This window comes from Lissotriton vulgaris, unplaced genomic scaffold, assembly GCF_964263255.1.
Source record: "Lissotriton vulgaris unplaced genomic scaffold, aLisVul1.2 SCAFFOLD_1025, whole genome shotgun sequence".
Taxonomy (NCBI): Eukaryota; Metazoa; Chordata; class Amphibia; order Caudata; family Salamandridae; genus Lissotriton; species Lissotriton vulgaris.
The window spans coordinates 545,240-562,843 of NW_028249245.1; the positions used below are offsets into that span (position 1 = coordinate 545,240).

At 47.6% G+C, this 17,604-nt stretch overlaps 1 protein-coding gene across 1 annotated transcript in view; it reads left to right on the plus strand.

Annotated features, from left to right (window-relative positions):
- DCHS1 (dachsous cadherin-related 1) overlaps positions 1-17,346 on the plus strand; it is a 352,029-nt gene extending 334,683 nt beyond the window's left edge. The window contains exons 17-21 of the mRNA XM_086950300.1: positions 3,248-3,402; positions 3,880-4,010; positions 4,608-4,894; positions 6,289-6,430; positions 8,802-17,346. Coding sequence (XP_086806426.1) covers positions 3,248-3,402; positions 3,880-4,010; positions 4,608-4,894; positions 6,289-6,430; positions 8,802-11,413 — 3,327 coding nt within the window. The 3' untranslated portion in view covers positions 11,414-17,346. The remainder of the gene's footprint in view (positions 1-3,247; positions 3,403-3,879; positions 4,011-4,607; positions 4,895-6,288; positions 6,431-8,801) is intronic.
- The last annotated feature ends 258 nt before the right edge of the window (positions 17,347-17,604 follow it).

Below are 17,604 nucleotides of genomic sequence, written 5' to 3' on the forward strand. Positions count from 1 at the left end.
GGATTGAAGAAAGTGTCATGGACAGTTCCCAACAAGCATTAGATGAAGTAAAAATGGTTGACGGGCCGCTGCCATACACAGTACAGGAAGAGCCACAGCGAAACTTTTCCTGCGATTAGACTCAAGCGTAACCTGAGTAGGAACGCGAACTGCATGCAGTGAAGGTGCCACAGGTAACCATACAAATCCTTGTCCCTTTAAGACTCTATATGGAGAAACTGGGAGAACTGGTGATTTTCCTGAGTGTCCCAGCCCACAGGCGTTCCTACAACATTTACCTGTATCCTTAAGAGTCATCAGCTGCTGACATGCAGTGCACGGAAACTGTCTCAAGAGTCCTGACCGCCAGGAGCCCTCCCACTTTCTAATACTCAGCCCCATTGACATGGAATTCCTTGACTTGTCTTCCACACTCGACTCCACCTTTTCCTTCAAAGTGCAAATTAACAAACTCGCAGACATGCAACCATATCACCTCAGACTACGAAGGAATATTAAACTCTACATCCCAGAGGTCCCCTTGTGCACCAGGATCCGGCCCTTGTTGCGCTCCCAGCTGGACGGAATCGGTTCCAGCCGAGCTGCCTCCCCTCACCTGTGAGTTAAACCTACAAATACCCTTTATTACTTCTCAAAATAACATTATTTTTATACTTACGCTCGTGTTTTAATATTTTTGTCTATGATTAGATCTTGTGTTCTCATTTTGTGAATAATGGAACAATCTAAGTATGTTTATATTCTACGAAAAGAAATTATAAAAATAAATTACATTGCAAGTAATATTTGTTAGCTTGCCTTGAATGGTGAACTAAAAGAGTAAAAACCCTTGAAGGCGCATTTACCTGTTCATCATCATCGCCTCAACTGATGGCAATCCTTCCTCCATCACGAGTTTCGCCTCTGATCTTGGCTGTCTTGTACTGAGATGCATCTGCTTAGAAGTATGTTGTGTCACCTGCAGATGTAAATCGACCTCCTTATCTGCACCTGGAGGCTCTGACTCCACCCACATTAGAAACTCGACCCACCTTGGCATACCTCTGGTCAACAAACCTAGGACTTCACCAAGCACTCCCTAAGCCTTGAACCCTCTCCATCCTCATACCCATCTTCCTCTTGACACCGCCTTTCTCTCTCCAACTAGGCTGTCCATCAAATGCTCTTTTGCACTCTTTTGGGCCGATGTATCATAAAGTTGGGCCCTCAGCTTTTGGTTGCTTTTCTGCTTTGCGCAATGAGGCAAACACATGGCAGAGCGATGTCTACAAAGATATGGCGTTGCTGCTGTCATCCCGTGCACAGCGCTCCACCACGCTAGTGCTACTCACACACCTTTGCACTCAAGTGGAGCACACATTTTGTCTACGATTCTCTTCCAGTACAAAATACGTTGCTTAGACTAAGTTTGAAAAGTACCCCACTTAGTTTGTGTGTCGTATAGTGCAGCACCCGTGCACTGATGGAAAAGTTAGGAGAAATGGAAACCTTTCCCCTTCTTAGCGCCTGCCTCGAGGAGGTGGTATTTTTGTATGCAAAGCCTATCTCATCTTGTTACTTGATCCGTCTTTGTGCCAGAAACCATGCCTGGTAGTACGTGAAGGGCCATGTACTATCCATGGGACACCCTCTGGATGCCAGTGCTGCAAGATTCTGCAAATCCTCTCTTTTCGTTGCTTTTAGTCAAATTAACAAAAGAACACTTTACACTGTTTGCATAATTTTTGGTGACTTTGCACCGTCGCAAATTGCTGATAAATCTGCCCCTCGTATCTTCATTAGCTCCTAATTCCGTGTTCGGCAGATGCTTTTCTCCACAGTTGCCTTCTGCAGAAGCCTTTTTTCCAACCAGGTTGGAATTACTGGCACAAACTGTAGCCCCATCCACCACCTCTTTGTGTATTCCTCCAACCACTACAGCTCCATTGTCTTCACTCCCACCTGGCCCTAGTGGCGGCTGGTTGGGAACGTTGGTGCCATGGCAGGGGATGAGGGGGGTTTAGAAATAAAAAAGACTTATCTTATCAATGCTGATCGCCAGCCACTGCCTCGCCTCCTCCAACGCAGGAACAGGAAGCAACCAGAATCCCTTGACCAATGACAGCGCTCCTAAGGCTGCGTTGTGATTGGTTTGAGCATCATGGTTTAGCACAGATTCGGCCATGGAAAGATGTGCATGTTCTCCACCCAGGCTCTAATGCAGTCTGGGTGGAGAACATGTAAAGTGGCTGGCCCAGGACGGCCCGCCAAACTGTCATGCGCACTTGAGTGCAGCAGGGCCCTCTCCCTTTCCCAGGCAAGCCCATCCCCGCCCCAACCTGGCTGGTTCCAAGAAGAAAATGATTATAACGTACCATTTTTAACATTGCGTTATTGTCATTTTCTTTTTGTACTTAGTGGGGCGACGCTCCCCCGCCTTTGCGGAGGAGCCGCCCCTGCCTGGCCCCTCCAGCAGGTTCTTTCAAGGTTTACCGGTCCTTACCATGGCAGGCAGAGAGTTACCTTGATCAGTTTATTGGAACATGCCCAGCTAATTTGTGGTTAAGTTGGCACTACATGCATGAAAACTAAATCTAATATTCATGGGGAGGAAAGAGCTGAGATGCATGGATTACGCGTCTTCCATTGCTTTTCAAAATGCATTTGTAAAATGTGTTCAGAAATGGGCTCGGAATTTTGGAATCACATGCAGTAATGGAGCTGGTAATATTGGGACTTTCGCGTTATGCCCATTCCAGGCCAAAAAGTACCTCATGATGGCCAATAGCCATGGGGGCGGTATTGGAGATATTCTGTAGTACTGGCCTCAGAAGTACCACCCTATGTTACTGGTCACCCCGATACTAAGCCACCACGCATACATAAAGTAGAGATAATCTTAATCACAAGAAACTGTATAATGATATTAGTGATACACAAGGATGTTGTTCTGAAAAGGAAGCTCAGAGTTTGTCATGCACACGCATGGGAAAGACTCGAGATTACTCTCAGTGATGATGAGTGAAAATGAAGATTCAGGGGAGAAATGATGACTGACCTTCCTGCCTTGGCAGCTGGTAGCTATCCGGCCAGAGGAAATTTAACAGTGATGGCAACTATCAGGTTCTGACTTTGATTTGCATAAGGGGCTGGGCTGGGTGAGTCACACGTATGGGTTGAACCAAGCAGCAGGGTTACAGTTGTATCATGGCCACCTTTTGGCTCGCACTTCCCCTTCACCATCTTGTTTGTCTTCCTTTTTTATCAGGTGCTAGCTGATGATGTTGACCAAGGACAGAATGGCCAGGTGACGTATGCCATCGAGCAGTCTCAACCCATGAAAGGGCTCTTCAACATTGACCCTCAGACGGGGACCATCACCACGGCAGCCATCTTGGACAGAGAGATCTGGTCACGCACTAGGTGAGCGGCCGGCTGTCTGCGCCACCAACCTGTTTGACTGTGGGCTCTGTGTATGCAACCGGCCCTTAATGGGAGGGATTCGGGCTGGGATATTACTGTGCTGATTCACTCTCTTTATAACTTCTTTGGATGAGAATATGGTGTGGCTATAATGTTTATTGTTTGGCTATAGTCTTGCTTTGAGTATAAGAAGTGCAAGCTTACATCACTGATGTACTTTAAATGGTCTTAGAGGCATTTGGACTATTCATGTTTTAAGATGCCCCTATCCCACCAAGTGGAACATAAAATGTACTTACAAAGAGTGGCTGGAGAATCTGTTTCCTGCTGTTGCAGGTGGCATCAGTGGAACCTTAATTGCTTGGCGCTTTAGTTGCTTCTAAGAAATTGCTGTTCCTGTGGTTTTTGGGTTGGTCCCACACAACTGTGGCTACTGATATTTCCATATATTTATTCTCTTGTGTTTGTTCCTGCCAGGCTCGTGGTGACAGCGATGGACCGAGGCAACCCTCCGCTCATAGGCTCTGCCACGTTGACAGTGGTGGTGATGGACCTAAACGACAACAGTCCCACCATCCCTCTGCCGTTACAGCTGCAAGTGCGAGAAAGTGAGTTCAGGGCACCTTGGTAGCCTGGGTGTGATTCACAGTATCTTAGTAATTCAAATGGGACAGGGGAATGGAAGATGGTGGGAGGAGGTGCACTCTGTGAGTCTAGGAGAGAAGAGTTGGTAAGAACTGTCAAAATCCATGCCACTGGGAGCTGGCTGGAATACCCAAGCTACATGCTGAGGTGTGGTGCATGATCAGAGAGCATTAAAATCACACATATCTCTCAGGTTCATGCTTTCATTCCAGCTACAGATCTCAAAGCCCAATGGCCCTTTCTGTTGACTCAGAAAAATACACACTCGACCTGGCGCAGTCAGTGACATGGCAATTTTTTCATTTTGTGTTATAGTGAATACTGGATACTGGACAGTACACCTTAATCTTTGGTCCCATGGAGTTTATTAATGCCCACATTACGCAGGAGAGTTTTCACCCTCTTTTACAGACTCGCCCATTCATCAACAGTACAGGATACTTCATTAGCACGGGGGGGGGTCTGTTTGATGCTGTTCAAGTATTGTGTGTTTTAGCCTGACATAGGAGTCCTGAACATAAAGCACAGTAACTCTGGTAACTTTGTGTCCTCTGTTCCAGACATAACGATTGGCACGGAGATTACACAGGTGACAGGAAACGATGTTGACTCCGGTCCCGCCCTTTCCTACACGCTGCTCCTGAACGGAGCTCCTGCAGGCACATTCAGCATCCTGCGCTATGGGGGACACATTACGTTGATGGAACCTCTGGACTATGAGGACAGGAGCTGGTACACCCTCACCATCCGCTCCTCGGATTCCCGGCACGAGACCGAGGCCAACCTGACCATCATCGTGGAAGACGTGAACGACAACCCACCAGAGTTCACACAGGAGCTCTACCAGGTAGGCCATAGGGGGGTGTATGGATGTATGGTATTTCTATAGCCTGAATGTAGCCAAAAGGCAGTGGAGCAAAGTACATTGTTGTTTGGGTCATAGGAAAAGGAACCTGAAGGACAAAGTACATCCTATAGCATCCTACAGATGGAGGAGTCCTTCAGGAGAAAGGTGCACTTGGTAAAATGACGATAGAGATTACAGGCAAAGGTTTATCAATAGAGGCAAATTCCGTAATATATACATGGCCCAGAGTATGTGACAGAGCTGGTACTTGTAAACTCAATAAAAGTAACAGATCCAAGTGGAGCAGAAGTTACCAGAGCAGCACAGTGAAGCTCACATGTACGTTGGGTTGGAAATCTTGGGTGTTCGTCAAATTCGATCGAACACAATTTAAGCTCAAAGCTAGGCCTGGGCGTTGTTTGCAGAGTTTTGCTATGCAGAACTCCCAAAGTTACAAAAAACTCTGCGAAGTTCAGCAAGTGGCGGAGTGCAGTGCGAACTGCAGTTTGTGCTGGTATTCCTGCCACTCGTGTAGAAATTCTACCCGAGCGATAGCTCACGCTCGCGAACTTACCGTTTGAGATCGCTAGCTGGCAAAATGCTCTGCTGCACATCGTGAAGCGGAGTTTTCTGCACTCCGCGAGCTGTGCGGAGTGCAGAAAACTCTGCAAACTCCGCAAACAGAGTGAAGTTCACCGCCCAGGCCTACTCAAAGCATGACTCCCACCGTCGACAGAGATGTCTAGTTCTCTAGCACCATGCTACACACATCCTGCAACAGTCTTCATCCTTTGCACCTCCTCCTTCAACTTATCACATGTCTGTGTCTTCCCTTATCTCTTGGAAGGGGTTCACCTTCCTACCACCATGCCACCTATGTAAACACCATCCTGACACCACTTAAAACATAACTGATCCACAGAACCTTCCACCTCAAACGCACTCGGCAATTTTCATACTCTGCTAGCAGATGAGTGGTCCTGCTCCTGGCTGCTATACGTGAGGCCCTTGTAGATGTAGAGTAAATGCACCTATTTAGCCTAAAAGCTGTTTTGGGGGTCCTGTGCCTAGTGCTCGGTGCCAGCGTTGCGGCTGTGCTGGATGGTGTTCAGAATCCCAGAGGCCTCCTCTGAACCTTGGCTGAGACTCACAGGGACCTTTACTTGTAGGTGGGTGCTGTTCAGCCAGAGGGTGGCCTCTTTAACTCATCTGGTTCTGGATGGGGGGAGGGGGGTCTGTTTTTTAAGCTACACAGTCTTGGATACCTAGAGAATGGTTGTTTTACAAACTGTATGGTGCACTCCTAATTATCCAGGCTTGTACATGAAATGGACTCTTCTATTATGAAACCCTGCACAGTCCTTGCTCACTGGAGATCACCTTTTGTTTTTCAGGTCACTCTTCTGGAGCACACTGCCCCAGGCACTCCGGTACTCACCGTCACCGCCACCGACAGGGACTCCGGCGAGAACGGAAGGGTCACATATCACCTCGCCTCCACAGCCATGGACGCCTTCTACATAGACTCCAATAACGGTACGGCTCTGTGTATACTTCCACCTTTAGGATAACCCTAGTGGGGTTTCTCCGCAGAATGCCAGATGAGGCGGTGATAACCGTACCAGTTATCCTACTAAGATGCAGCAGAAAATAGTTACATCAGGCAACTACAATGAGAATTTAGTTAATAAGTCAAAAAAATCACAAAAAAGAGACAGCATTTTCCTGGGTCTACTTAAGAAACAGAACCAGTTTTACCAGACAGAACCTGGGAGAAGTAGTACTTAGTTAATGTGTAGCTAGAAAGGAGTGATTAATAAATCAAGGGATATTCTGTTAAAGTTTGTGGTATGTTCGCCTCTGTGTTGTAGCGGCCATTTTTAATAAAGCTCTACCCTTTTGTTCTCTGACGTTGTTCCATAGTCTACATTCTTGAAAACAGTAGCTTATTTGGTGGTATTGTCTGCAAGCGTCAAGTCACAAATGCCTTGGTGTGTGATACACGAGTGCAGCGTCACACCCACACCGCGTGTAATTGATACCTACGTGTATCTTGAGTGACGCCTGGTCCTGAAGTATCAGCCTTGCATTTCTGTTGATAACACACATTTGTTATTAAAGTCTTTCAAGTCCCTAGGGACGTAGAAACATAGGGTGGTGACAGGGGTTAGACCACTGACAAAATGGAATGTACATTGTAAATGCTACCAGAGGAGCTGATGTCCATCCTGATGAATGCCATGGACTTTGTTGAGCCTCTAGGTAGAAACATGTTGACTGTTTAGTGGGGCTGGGGTACTAATTCCCCTATTCCCCACATTTAGTTTGTATTACCTAGTGGTATCCCATATAGTATAAAAGTCAGACTGGATTACCACATTGGGTTTTAAGTATATATCTCTCACGCATTCATATTTTGTAATAAGTGCCTCCCTGATTTCAGGGTTGTAGGCCCGCTCTTCATCAAACCGGAGTTTTGAAGACCCTGGGTAGTCCTATGCTGAAGCATGACACCTGGTGGAATAGGAGGACATCTCATCACATTTTTGTGTATGTTTAGGTGCAGGCTGATATAACATGAATATATTACATAATGTGATAGATTAGAACATGTTTTATGAAAAATTTTCAGGTGGCTTTTTTGTATATAACAAAACTTGTCTGCAAGCAGTCATACTCTTCCAGAAACCCCATCATATTAATCTAACTTGTTCAGTATCATAGAACCGTCCCTTTTTAAGATCCTGAGAGCAGGGTGTTTCACCCGCACAACTTCCACTCAGACGCGCCAGTCTCATGGCTTTGGGGCAGTTGTCTAGCCCTTGGAGAGGGATCCTGCTACACCGGTGACTTCTCCTTTTGCAACCTTAGTGGTTACTGTTGGTGAGGGTGATTCTAATACACACAAGTTTGTTCTTGATATAGTCGTTTAGTTGTTTGCATATTTTGGATAAGTGGTTTAGCAATAGTTGTCAGTTCCTCTTACAGACCATTTAGCGATGGCACAGGTTCTCTAATTTCAGGATCTTATAGCAGGTCTGTTTGCTTTCAGTCTGTTTTGCATGTTGAGTATTGGTACATTTCTTTAATGGGTTGGTGTTTTTGCCCCTGGTACAGTAGCTTCATGGTAAGCATTTCTGTTCTTAAAAATGGTTGCTTTGAGGTTGGCAAGTTTGCTTCTTAGTGTCAGATATTCAATTTTTCATGTATTCACAGTTGCTTAAAGATTGTTCAGCGTTATGTATGTTTGCTATTATTGGGTTTTGTTAAGTAGAAGCTGTTTGCTTCAGTTGCCATTTTTTTAGTAATATGGCTGCTTGTTCTTGGCTTGAGTTGTCTTGTGGTGTGCATGTTTGATGTGGGTGTGGGTCATTTATTGTTTAATAACTTAGTTTTTTGTTTGGGTTGATTAGTAGTAGGTATATTTTACTCTTGATTTGAGTTGCATAGTGTAAAAGTTTCCCCTTGATGTGAGTTGAAACCAGTAAGCATTGCCAGCCTTTGGCTGGTTCTGCTTAGTGGTATGTATATTTGCTCTTGATATGTGTAGGTTGGTGGTATTTTCCATATACTTAGTTTCACTGTATTTACAGTTGTATTTGGTAGAAGATGCTTTTAGTATGGGTACTCTCATGATATTTCTGTTCGCCTGTGGTATGTATGAGCTGTTTAGAAGTAAGTATAATTCCTTTAAATAGAACCAGTTTACTGGCTATCCTGAGTATCTTTAGGGCACAAAGTAATGAACGTTCCTGGACTCAAGGCTGGACATTTAATCCTGTTGGGGGATGTTTATCAAACATGATCTTTCTTTGCGCGGTTGTCTAGATGTTTGCGTGTACATTATATTTGCTTTGGATTCGTGAATTTGGATTCTTACACTTTTTTTCTTCTTTTTCCCATTCAGGAACTCTTTTTACCAGTCAACGCGTTGAATTTGACTCCAGAAGGCCTACTCTTGATGTGTTGATCGAGGCTCGGGATCATGGCTCCCCAATCCTGTCCTCGTTCTCCACCATCCAGATCCAAGTGCAGGACGTGAACGACAACACCCCCTACTTTCACCAGGCCCGCTACGACGCTTCAATATCAGAGGACCTGCACCCCGGCACCACTGTCCTGACTCTTGAGGCCACCGATGACGACCTGTCCAGGGAGAATGCCGGCTTTGATTACACCATCGTGAGTGGGAACACTGGCAATGCCTTCCAACTGGAGAGCAGCGTGCGCTTCATCGATGGTCGATTCCAGACCATTGGTGCTCTCATCTTAGTGGAGAAGCTTGACTTTGAAACAATCCCGCTCTATAACCTCACTGTGGCAGCTTCCGACCGCGGCATTCCGCAGAAGAGTGCCGTCGTGCCAGTTGTGGTCTCCATCCTGGATGTAAATGACAATCCCCCAGTCTTTCCCAGAGCAGAGTACAGCATCCAGGTGAGCGAGAGTGCCCCGGTCAGCACAGAGGTCCTGCGGGTAGCAGCTCACGATTCTGACTCCAGCCCTAATGATTTCATTCACTACAAGATCAGCTCTGGTGACCAAAACCAGCTGTTCCACATCAATGAGGGTTCAGGAGCGATTCGGCTGGTGCAACCTCTTGACAGAGAGCTCCAGGCTGTCCACGTCCTTGTCATCCAAGCATCTGACAGTCGAGGCAGTCAAGGCAATTTTGCTTTGGTGCCAGTCACCATAGAAGTGAAGGACATTAATGACAACAAGCCATATTTTCCAGTGGAAATTCTAACCACCAGCATCAGGGAAAACCAGCCCCCCAACACCGTGGTAACTGTGATCCATGCTATTGACTTTGACACTGGCGTTTTTGGGCAAATTCGCTACACTGTGATTGACCTTCCAGTGGATGAACTTGGATTCGGAGATGGAAAGAACTTCTTTTCAGTCAACGAGACATCAGGGGAGTTGCGTTCCCAGTTATCTTTTGACTATGAAAGGACTAAAGTTTTTAAGATGATGGTGAAAGCAGTTGATGCTGGGAACTTCTCTGCTTCTGTCACAGTGCAGGTTTTGGTAAGCGGAGAGGATGAGTATGACCCAGTTTTCTTTGCGCCTTCCTTCAACTTCGATGTGCCGGAAGGAGCACAGAAAGATGAAATCATTGGCAGGGTGATGGCCACCGATGAAGATGAGGGAGCAGATGGTGTAATTCTCTACTCCTTTGCAAAGCCTTCACTCTATTTTGGAGTAAATGAAACCACTGGCTATATCTACCTCAAAATGGACAGCCAAAGACACCGCAGTGGCCGCGCCAAGCGCGAGACAAGGGAAATAACCATGGATATCCATGCACGCAGCCCTCTACCCACCTCACGTGTAGCCACTGCTCAAGTTACTATCGATGTCACCAATACCTCTTTCGGCCTGGCACCTGATTTTAACCTTGTGCTGGTGATTGCTGTGGCAGCCTCCTTGGGAGTAGTCGTCATAATTGCGGTGGTGGCGATTGCTCTAGTGGTGTGTCGCTCGCGACGAAGATCAAGAAAGAAACCAGAGACAGAATCCCAACTTAGCAACATCCAAAGCAGCTCGATGCAGAAGATTGGGCGCGAAGACTCCACGCTTGCCAACAGTGATCGTATTTACCACCAAACACTGCCGGGGTTCTCCAGTGATCAGAGTGGGGTTGGTGGTACGTACACAAGGGGCGGATCCTTGGACCCGTCCCATTCTAGTGGGCGGGGCTCAGCAGAGGCAGCAGAAGATGACGAGATTCGAATGATAAATGAATACCCACGTGTTGCCAGCATCACCTCCTCAATGCAAGACCACATCTCTGCCAGGGGGCCTGATTCAGGCATACAACAAGATGCAGACCAGTTGTCGGACATCTCCTGCGACCCGGGCATGGAGACAAGCCAATGGTTTAAAAACAAAAAGGGTTCTGGCTTACTGGTCCAAGGCCAGCCTCACCTTTACCGGGATGATGGGGGAGGTTTCGTGGGGGTAGGATGTGGACTGAACTTATCACATCCTAAAGACTATGCTTTCCCTGAAGATGGCAAGCCGTCTGTGGACGGCTCTCTGACTGCCATTGTGGCAAGCGATGAAGAACTTAGAGGCAGCTACAACTGGGATTACTTGCTGAACTGGTGCCCTCAGTTCCAGCCTTTGGCTAGTGTCTTTACTGAGATCGCCCGGCTCAAGGATGAGACCACAATGAGGAGACCCTTCCAGCCCAAGCCCAAAGCAGAAACTAAACCGAGAATCGACCCGCCACCGTTGATCACATCGGTGGCCCACCCAGGTGCCAAGACAGTGCCACCTAAGCCAGCCATTGGAAGGACATTCCCCCACCTGTCTTCTTTGCGACGTTCTCCAATCAGCCATGAGGGATCTCTCTCATCTGCCGCCATGTCCCCCAGTTTCTCTCCTTCCCTCTCCCCTCTGGCTGCTCGATCCCCAGTCGTGTCTCCATTTGGGGTCTCGCAGGGGCCTTCGGCCTCCATAATCAGCACTGGGCATTCCCTGGACAACGCAGACGAAGCAGAACTGCGGATTTAACTTGTGGCTTTGCAGAGGGTGGCTAGAGTATTTAAAAGGAAAATGTACAAGAGAGAACCATGACAGCGTGTATTGTGGGGGTTTGTGTGTGTGTGAAGGACAGAGAAGACGACGTTGGAGCGGAGTGCCTCTGGGCTCTTCGTGGGCCCCCACACTCTATCAGAGCCAAATTCCTCTGGTGTAGGTGTCATGGTACTGCCTTATCTCTAATGAAGAAAAGGACAAAGGAAGTGGTGGCAGTGGGGCCATCTGACAGCCAATCACGGGCGATGTTTCGGATGTGGCATACACTAGTACCCCGCAATGATAGTGCCTCCCTGTAACACACTGACCACTTTCCGGCCGGACAAAGTGCTTGGGGAGTACCAACCGTGACAGACTGGTGCTAAAATGGGTACCTTACCTCTGACGTGCCTTGGTATTCTAATAGGAACGAGTGGCACTGTTGTTAGTTGCACATAATTGTATAACTTTATTCGCCCTCTGTTCTCGATCCCTCGCACATAGACACATATGTTTTCACAACTCCTGTGCAAGTTGAAATGTGTAAATTGTTCTGCACTCCTCTTTCACTCACTATTTCTGCCACTTGGGCAATTGGTTAAATATGTAGGTTACCACCACTGTTGTAGGTGTATTATAGTGGCGGGGGATATTGGTGGTGGTCAGAAGAGATGCACGTGCGTGCTGGGCACAGAGAGAAGTGACCAGACCCTAAGCAAACACAGCTGACAGAAGAACCTACAAGGTGGCAGTCCACCCATTCCCTCAGTGTTTTTGCCACCTTTGTAGAACATCAAGTCTAGTGACGTCACCCATGATCTGTGCTCAGGGCGGACATCTTGAAATGGTTACTGTGCAGCGGCAGCTACATGTTCATGTTTTCCTTTCTTCACATTCTCAATCCTTCCCTCGCTTTTTGGCATAAGCCAGCATGGTTGCCAAGCCCAAGCATGTCTTGGGGAGGCTGCGTATCTGTGCCAGTTTGTGGGTGTGCATGTCCACGTGTACATTCATCAATTTGTTCTTAACCGCAGGCCTCATGTTTTCAACTTTCAGCACTCCTCACTGCTTGAAGGAACTTGAGGCTGAAAGGTTGACATCAAGTGAGAGACTCTTAAAGAAGATCATTTTATTTAACAATTCAGAGTTGACCCAAAAGTTTGGACCTCAAAGACAAACAAAGGACAATAGTCAATGTTTCCGTTTTCATGGACCCAGTCGCCACCTCTCGAACTGTTGTTTTTCTGGCCCACCCTGGCCTAATCAGTGTTACTGTTCATATTGGTTTGACGAAGTGGTAAGTGTCTTGGACAGCTGGCCATGAAATATGTCGTGCCATGTAGCTATTCAGGAAAATGTAACCACTACATGAAAAGTGAGTTGGGAATGCAGGCGCTCTGCCCTCTTCTCCTGGACACTCCTCAAGTGGTAGCCGCTTGACCGCAGCCAGATGGCCAACAGAGGGTAGGACGCTGCCGCTCACATCTGTCCTCGGACCCATGTCGACATATCTTCAGGCATCACACAGACTCTCAGCCAAGCCGTAGGAACCCTGCAGATCCAACGAAAAAGAAAGACCTCAGTCAGCAGAGCTGGCATTGACATTTTCAAAGACACTTGAGGTCGTTTTGTTCTCTTGTTTGTCCTAATTTATGCCCAGTCGTTGTGTGTTTTCCGTTCTCATGCTGCAGGAGGGTGATTGTTTTACTGGAATCAAAGCCAGGCATGAGCGGGGTCTCTACGAACGTGTTGTAGCTGACGACGTTTGTTTCTTTGAATGTTTGTTGTTGTTTTAATGAAAGAACGTCTGATGTGGTGAGCAGGGAATGCCTCAAACAGTGGAAAGAGGTAGAAGATGGGGCTCCTCTGAGAGAGAAGGGGGAGTGGGGAGGGCGGTTGTTTCATGTTCAGTGTTGGAGAACAAACTTACAAAGAACGTAGGTCAGCACTTTAGCGCTAAACTCACCTTCCCCCTCGAAGGAGTTTGACTCCAACTTCTGGGGCTTACCTGCCTGAAACTCAGCTAGAAGCTACAGATGGGAAGCCATGCTCACCACCTGCACCCCACGCGAAGTCTGGCCCCACTTTCTCCTGGGGCAACCTTCCTGGTGATCAGCTTGAAGCTGCAGATAGGAAGCCATGCTCACCATCTACACCGTACAAAGTCTGGCCCCACTTTCTCCTGGGGCAACCTTCCTGATGATCAGCTTGAAGCTACAGATAGGAAGCCATGTTTACCATCTACACCGTACGAAGGCTGGCCCCACTTTCTCCTGGGGCAACCTTCCTGATGATCAGCTTGAAGCTGCAGATAGGAAGCCATGCTTACCATCTACACCGTACGAAGTCTGGCCCCACTTTCTCCTGGGGCAACCTTCCTGATGATCAGCTTGAAGCTGCAGATAGGAAGCCATGCTTACCATCTACACCGTACGAAGTCTGGCCCCACTTTCTCCTAGGGGAAACTTCTTGATGATCATCAAGACGCTACTGATGGGAGGCCATGCTCACCATCTACACCGTACGAAGTCTGGCTCCAGTCTCTCCTAGGGGAACCTTCTTGATGATCATCAAGACTCTACTGATGGGAAACCATGCTCACCACGTACACCTCGCCAGGTGTTTGGCCCCAGTGGTGGTAAACCTCTGGATAACCAGCATGAACTTATGAATAGGAAGCCAGGCTCACTCCCAAAGGGTCTGTAGATGCACCTTCTTCCCAAACCTTTCATGTGCCAGTTAATTTATCCCTGGGCGAGGTGGGGGTGTGTGCCATGTATATCAGCAGACAGATGTATGTTTTGGCCTCTCAAGTTCGTTTAGACGCTGGCAAAGTGATGATGATAGAATGCAATTCATCCGTCACACCCTCAAAATGACCTCTAAGTCCATGGCATTCATGGTGTTAAGCTCATTATGTGTCCACAGTTTATGTATGGAGGGGCTGGATCCCTTCCCTCTTTCTATAGAGATTTATAACGTATAATGGCAGAAGAGGCTGCTCGTCTCCTAAACCTGCCTACTCGTTCCTGTGTCTAAGTGTGGATGCTCGATGGCACCCTCAGCCAAGGCTGTTCTCACTTGCATGACTGCGGGACCAAAACACGAACAGAACACCTACATTTTGGCTGGTGCCTTCGATTTTAGGAATCTCACACCAGCCAAAGAAGAGCCAGACCGAGTCCCTGGTGGATTTGTTCTAACGTGAACTTTCTGTAAGCGGGAGGTCACCCTCCTCAGGGTTGAAATACCCTTTTCTTACTTCATACTCACAAAAACTTCTCCTCCAGGTCCTCTACAGTCAAAGCCCTTCTTCTGGGTCCAGTACAATAACTCTTAGTCTCCGTCCACATCATTTCCTCCGGCTCTAGGACCCACGGCGTACTCATTCAACAGAAAATTGTCTGAGTCCAGCTTCTCTTTGGAATCTCTGTTCGTTTCATGTTACGTCCCTCCAGCAGGGTCGTAGTGCTCTCATCTTGCCATGGAGAGCAGAGCGTGCTCAGTCTACGAAGCAATAATACACGCCGAGACCCTCTCCTGACGCAACAGGAAGAAGGTTGCGAAGCGAAACACACTAAGGTCATGAAAACCATATTTTACGATGTAGACTCCAGAGGAAGAAGCATCTCCCATCTGTGAGCTTCTGTGTGCGTGCCCGTGTGCGAGTGACTAGGTGTGTGTCCGCGTGTGTGTACATATAGTTATATTATTATGTATTTTTGAAATGAAGACCATTTCCAAATATTTGTGACATCCCCAGCAGTGTTTGACATCTGTCACTAAGAGGTCCTCTTCTGTCCCATGGGGGTCCACCCATCATCAAGACGTATCATTGAGAGCCAACCCATCCTCACCCGGCTACTGCAAGGGCAGCGTCCTACCTCTACTGCTATTAAGCATCCCTTGTCTTGTTCACGGCCATCATCCCCCTCTTAGCGTCTCTCCTTTCTGGCCTAAACATGGTCCTAACCACCATGGCGTTCTTGGAACCAATCCTTTGGTGGTACTTCTTTCTTTCCAGCCAATCGTTACATCCTACCTCCACTCCCTTCTTCAGTTTCACAGAGGCAGATCACTTCACATCTGCCCACATCTCCAGGGTACTTCCAGCCACCAGTTCCCTCTGATGCCTTTGCTCCACACTTCCATGGCCGCGCTGCCTTGGAGACTCCTATCTATGAGATCTTCACCTCATTTCCATCTTTCCTTCTGCACAGTCTCAAGCTCCATGAGGTCCATGTCTCCTCTTCTCCCCAGTGGTATCCAACCTCACAGTGTCTGGTGGTTTGAGGTTGGTCCATCTCTGTTGCGCGCTCCTACAAAGCTATTCAGCATTACAACGTCCAACTCTTAGAGGTTGACATTTTTCTGTGCAACAATTCTCCATCGCTAACACACCTCACCCTTTTTGCTTCTTGAGACTCTTTCTGCCCCAGGCGTATCCCATCCCTTAGTCCTCTGTGCTTCATCGTCGGCCATAGCCTTCTTGGCGCATGATTTCACGTCTGCATGTGTCCCTTTATTACTAACTTACGGCTCTTCCTTGACAGCTTCTCATTTCCAGAACCCGCTTTCCTCCACCATGCAACACCTCCAAGCTCATCCTTATCCTGCCTCTCAGATTCTAATTTTGCACCCCGTTCTTGTTCTCTCCCTCCTTTTCTTCATAAGTACCCTATCTCGGTCGCTTCCATATGCAACGCTGAAGACACGTCCTGCTTTCAACTTCTGTCCTTTCTGGGGCTGGTTCATCTTTGTCTGTTGCTCCTCCTCACCTACTCCAAGCGAGTACATTCATCTTCTACAATATTCTACAATTCTATTCAAGATAAACATCTTCTCCCCTACCTACTCCTCCTTGTTACAGAACACTTCCCTCCCACCCTCACCTATACCCGCTCATACAATGTGCCATGGCATACCCAGCGCCACCGTGCTCAAGTCACGCGCCCTGTCCTTCCTAGGGACTGCACAGCGCAGAATTCTGGGGGCGAATGGTCTAATTAGAGAAGGAGGTGGGTGGGTGGTATTTAGAAACAGGAGGTAAGGAAGGTGGAACTTCATGGTGGAATGGGGCGTGAACAGAAGAGGTGTGGTGAGAGAGGGGGAGCACATGGTCTTCAGCGGGGCAAGTTCTGGGCATTGGCCAGGGCTTAGCATAAGGAGGTCTGGGGACCAATGTGCTATTTCAGTATAGTCAAGACAGGGATGGTGCTGCTTCGGATGGGGCCGGCATGAGACGTTCAAAGACGCGTATGGTAGCCTAGGGCGAGAGGGTGTGGTACACGGAGGAGGGACTAGATGTTTCTCCTCAGTAGCTGGTGAGGCGGGGACTCTAGAATTGAATTTGGGAGGTGGAGAAAGGGTCAGAAATAACCCTGTGGGAGTTCAGGTTGAGGGATGGACTGAACCAAGCTAAAGCGGCCATGGGGAGATGGGGGCGGGGCTATTGCTTTTGTATGACAGACACCATCCGCGTGGCATGTCGGCTTCTAAGGGTGGAGAGAAATACTGCCCACTACCTTAATTCCACCAGAACTGCAGGTGCGGCTCACACTGCGTGGTGGTGGCCACGCCTTCCCGTTTACTGTATGGTATTTTATTTTCTATGTTGTCATAACAAGGGGCACACTTCTACAGATTATTTGTATTTTGCATTGAGCGACTGGAGTCTGAATACTTATTTATTTTTTACATACAGTATTGTACCAAGAGCTGTGTTTCTCAGTTTTTTTCCGTTTAATATGATGTGTAAGACGTGGACCCGGAGTTTGCAAGTGCGCCCCGGGGCTGCGGCCTCCTCCTTCCAACCGTTTGCAGGGTGTACTTCGAACCAAGTGCCAACTTTTATATGAAACGCTTTTATTACACCGGATCCTGTTTGTAAAAAAAAAAAAAAAGAAAGAAATTAAACGGAAAAGACGGTTGGTCTCGCTTTTTACTTCTGCCAAGACTTCTTTTGTTTCGCAAATTACACACGTCTCCGCCAGTGAGGAAATCCCAGATGTTCAAAAAAATTCGACTCCTCATCGGCGGAAGAACTCCTGCCAAAGAGGGCGGGGTCGGTGACGTCACTGCTACCAGCACTGGTCTTTGTGTAAGTTAATAACGTCGGAGGGTTTTCAACACTTGTGAACCAAAGAGAAACCTTCACAGGAAATTACAACCGATCCGCCTTTCAAAAA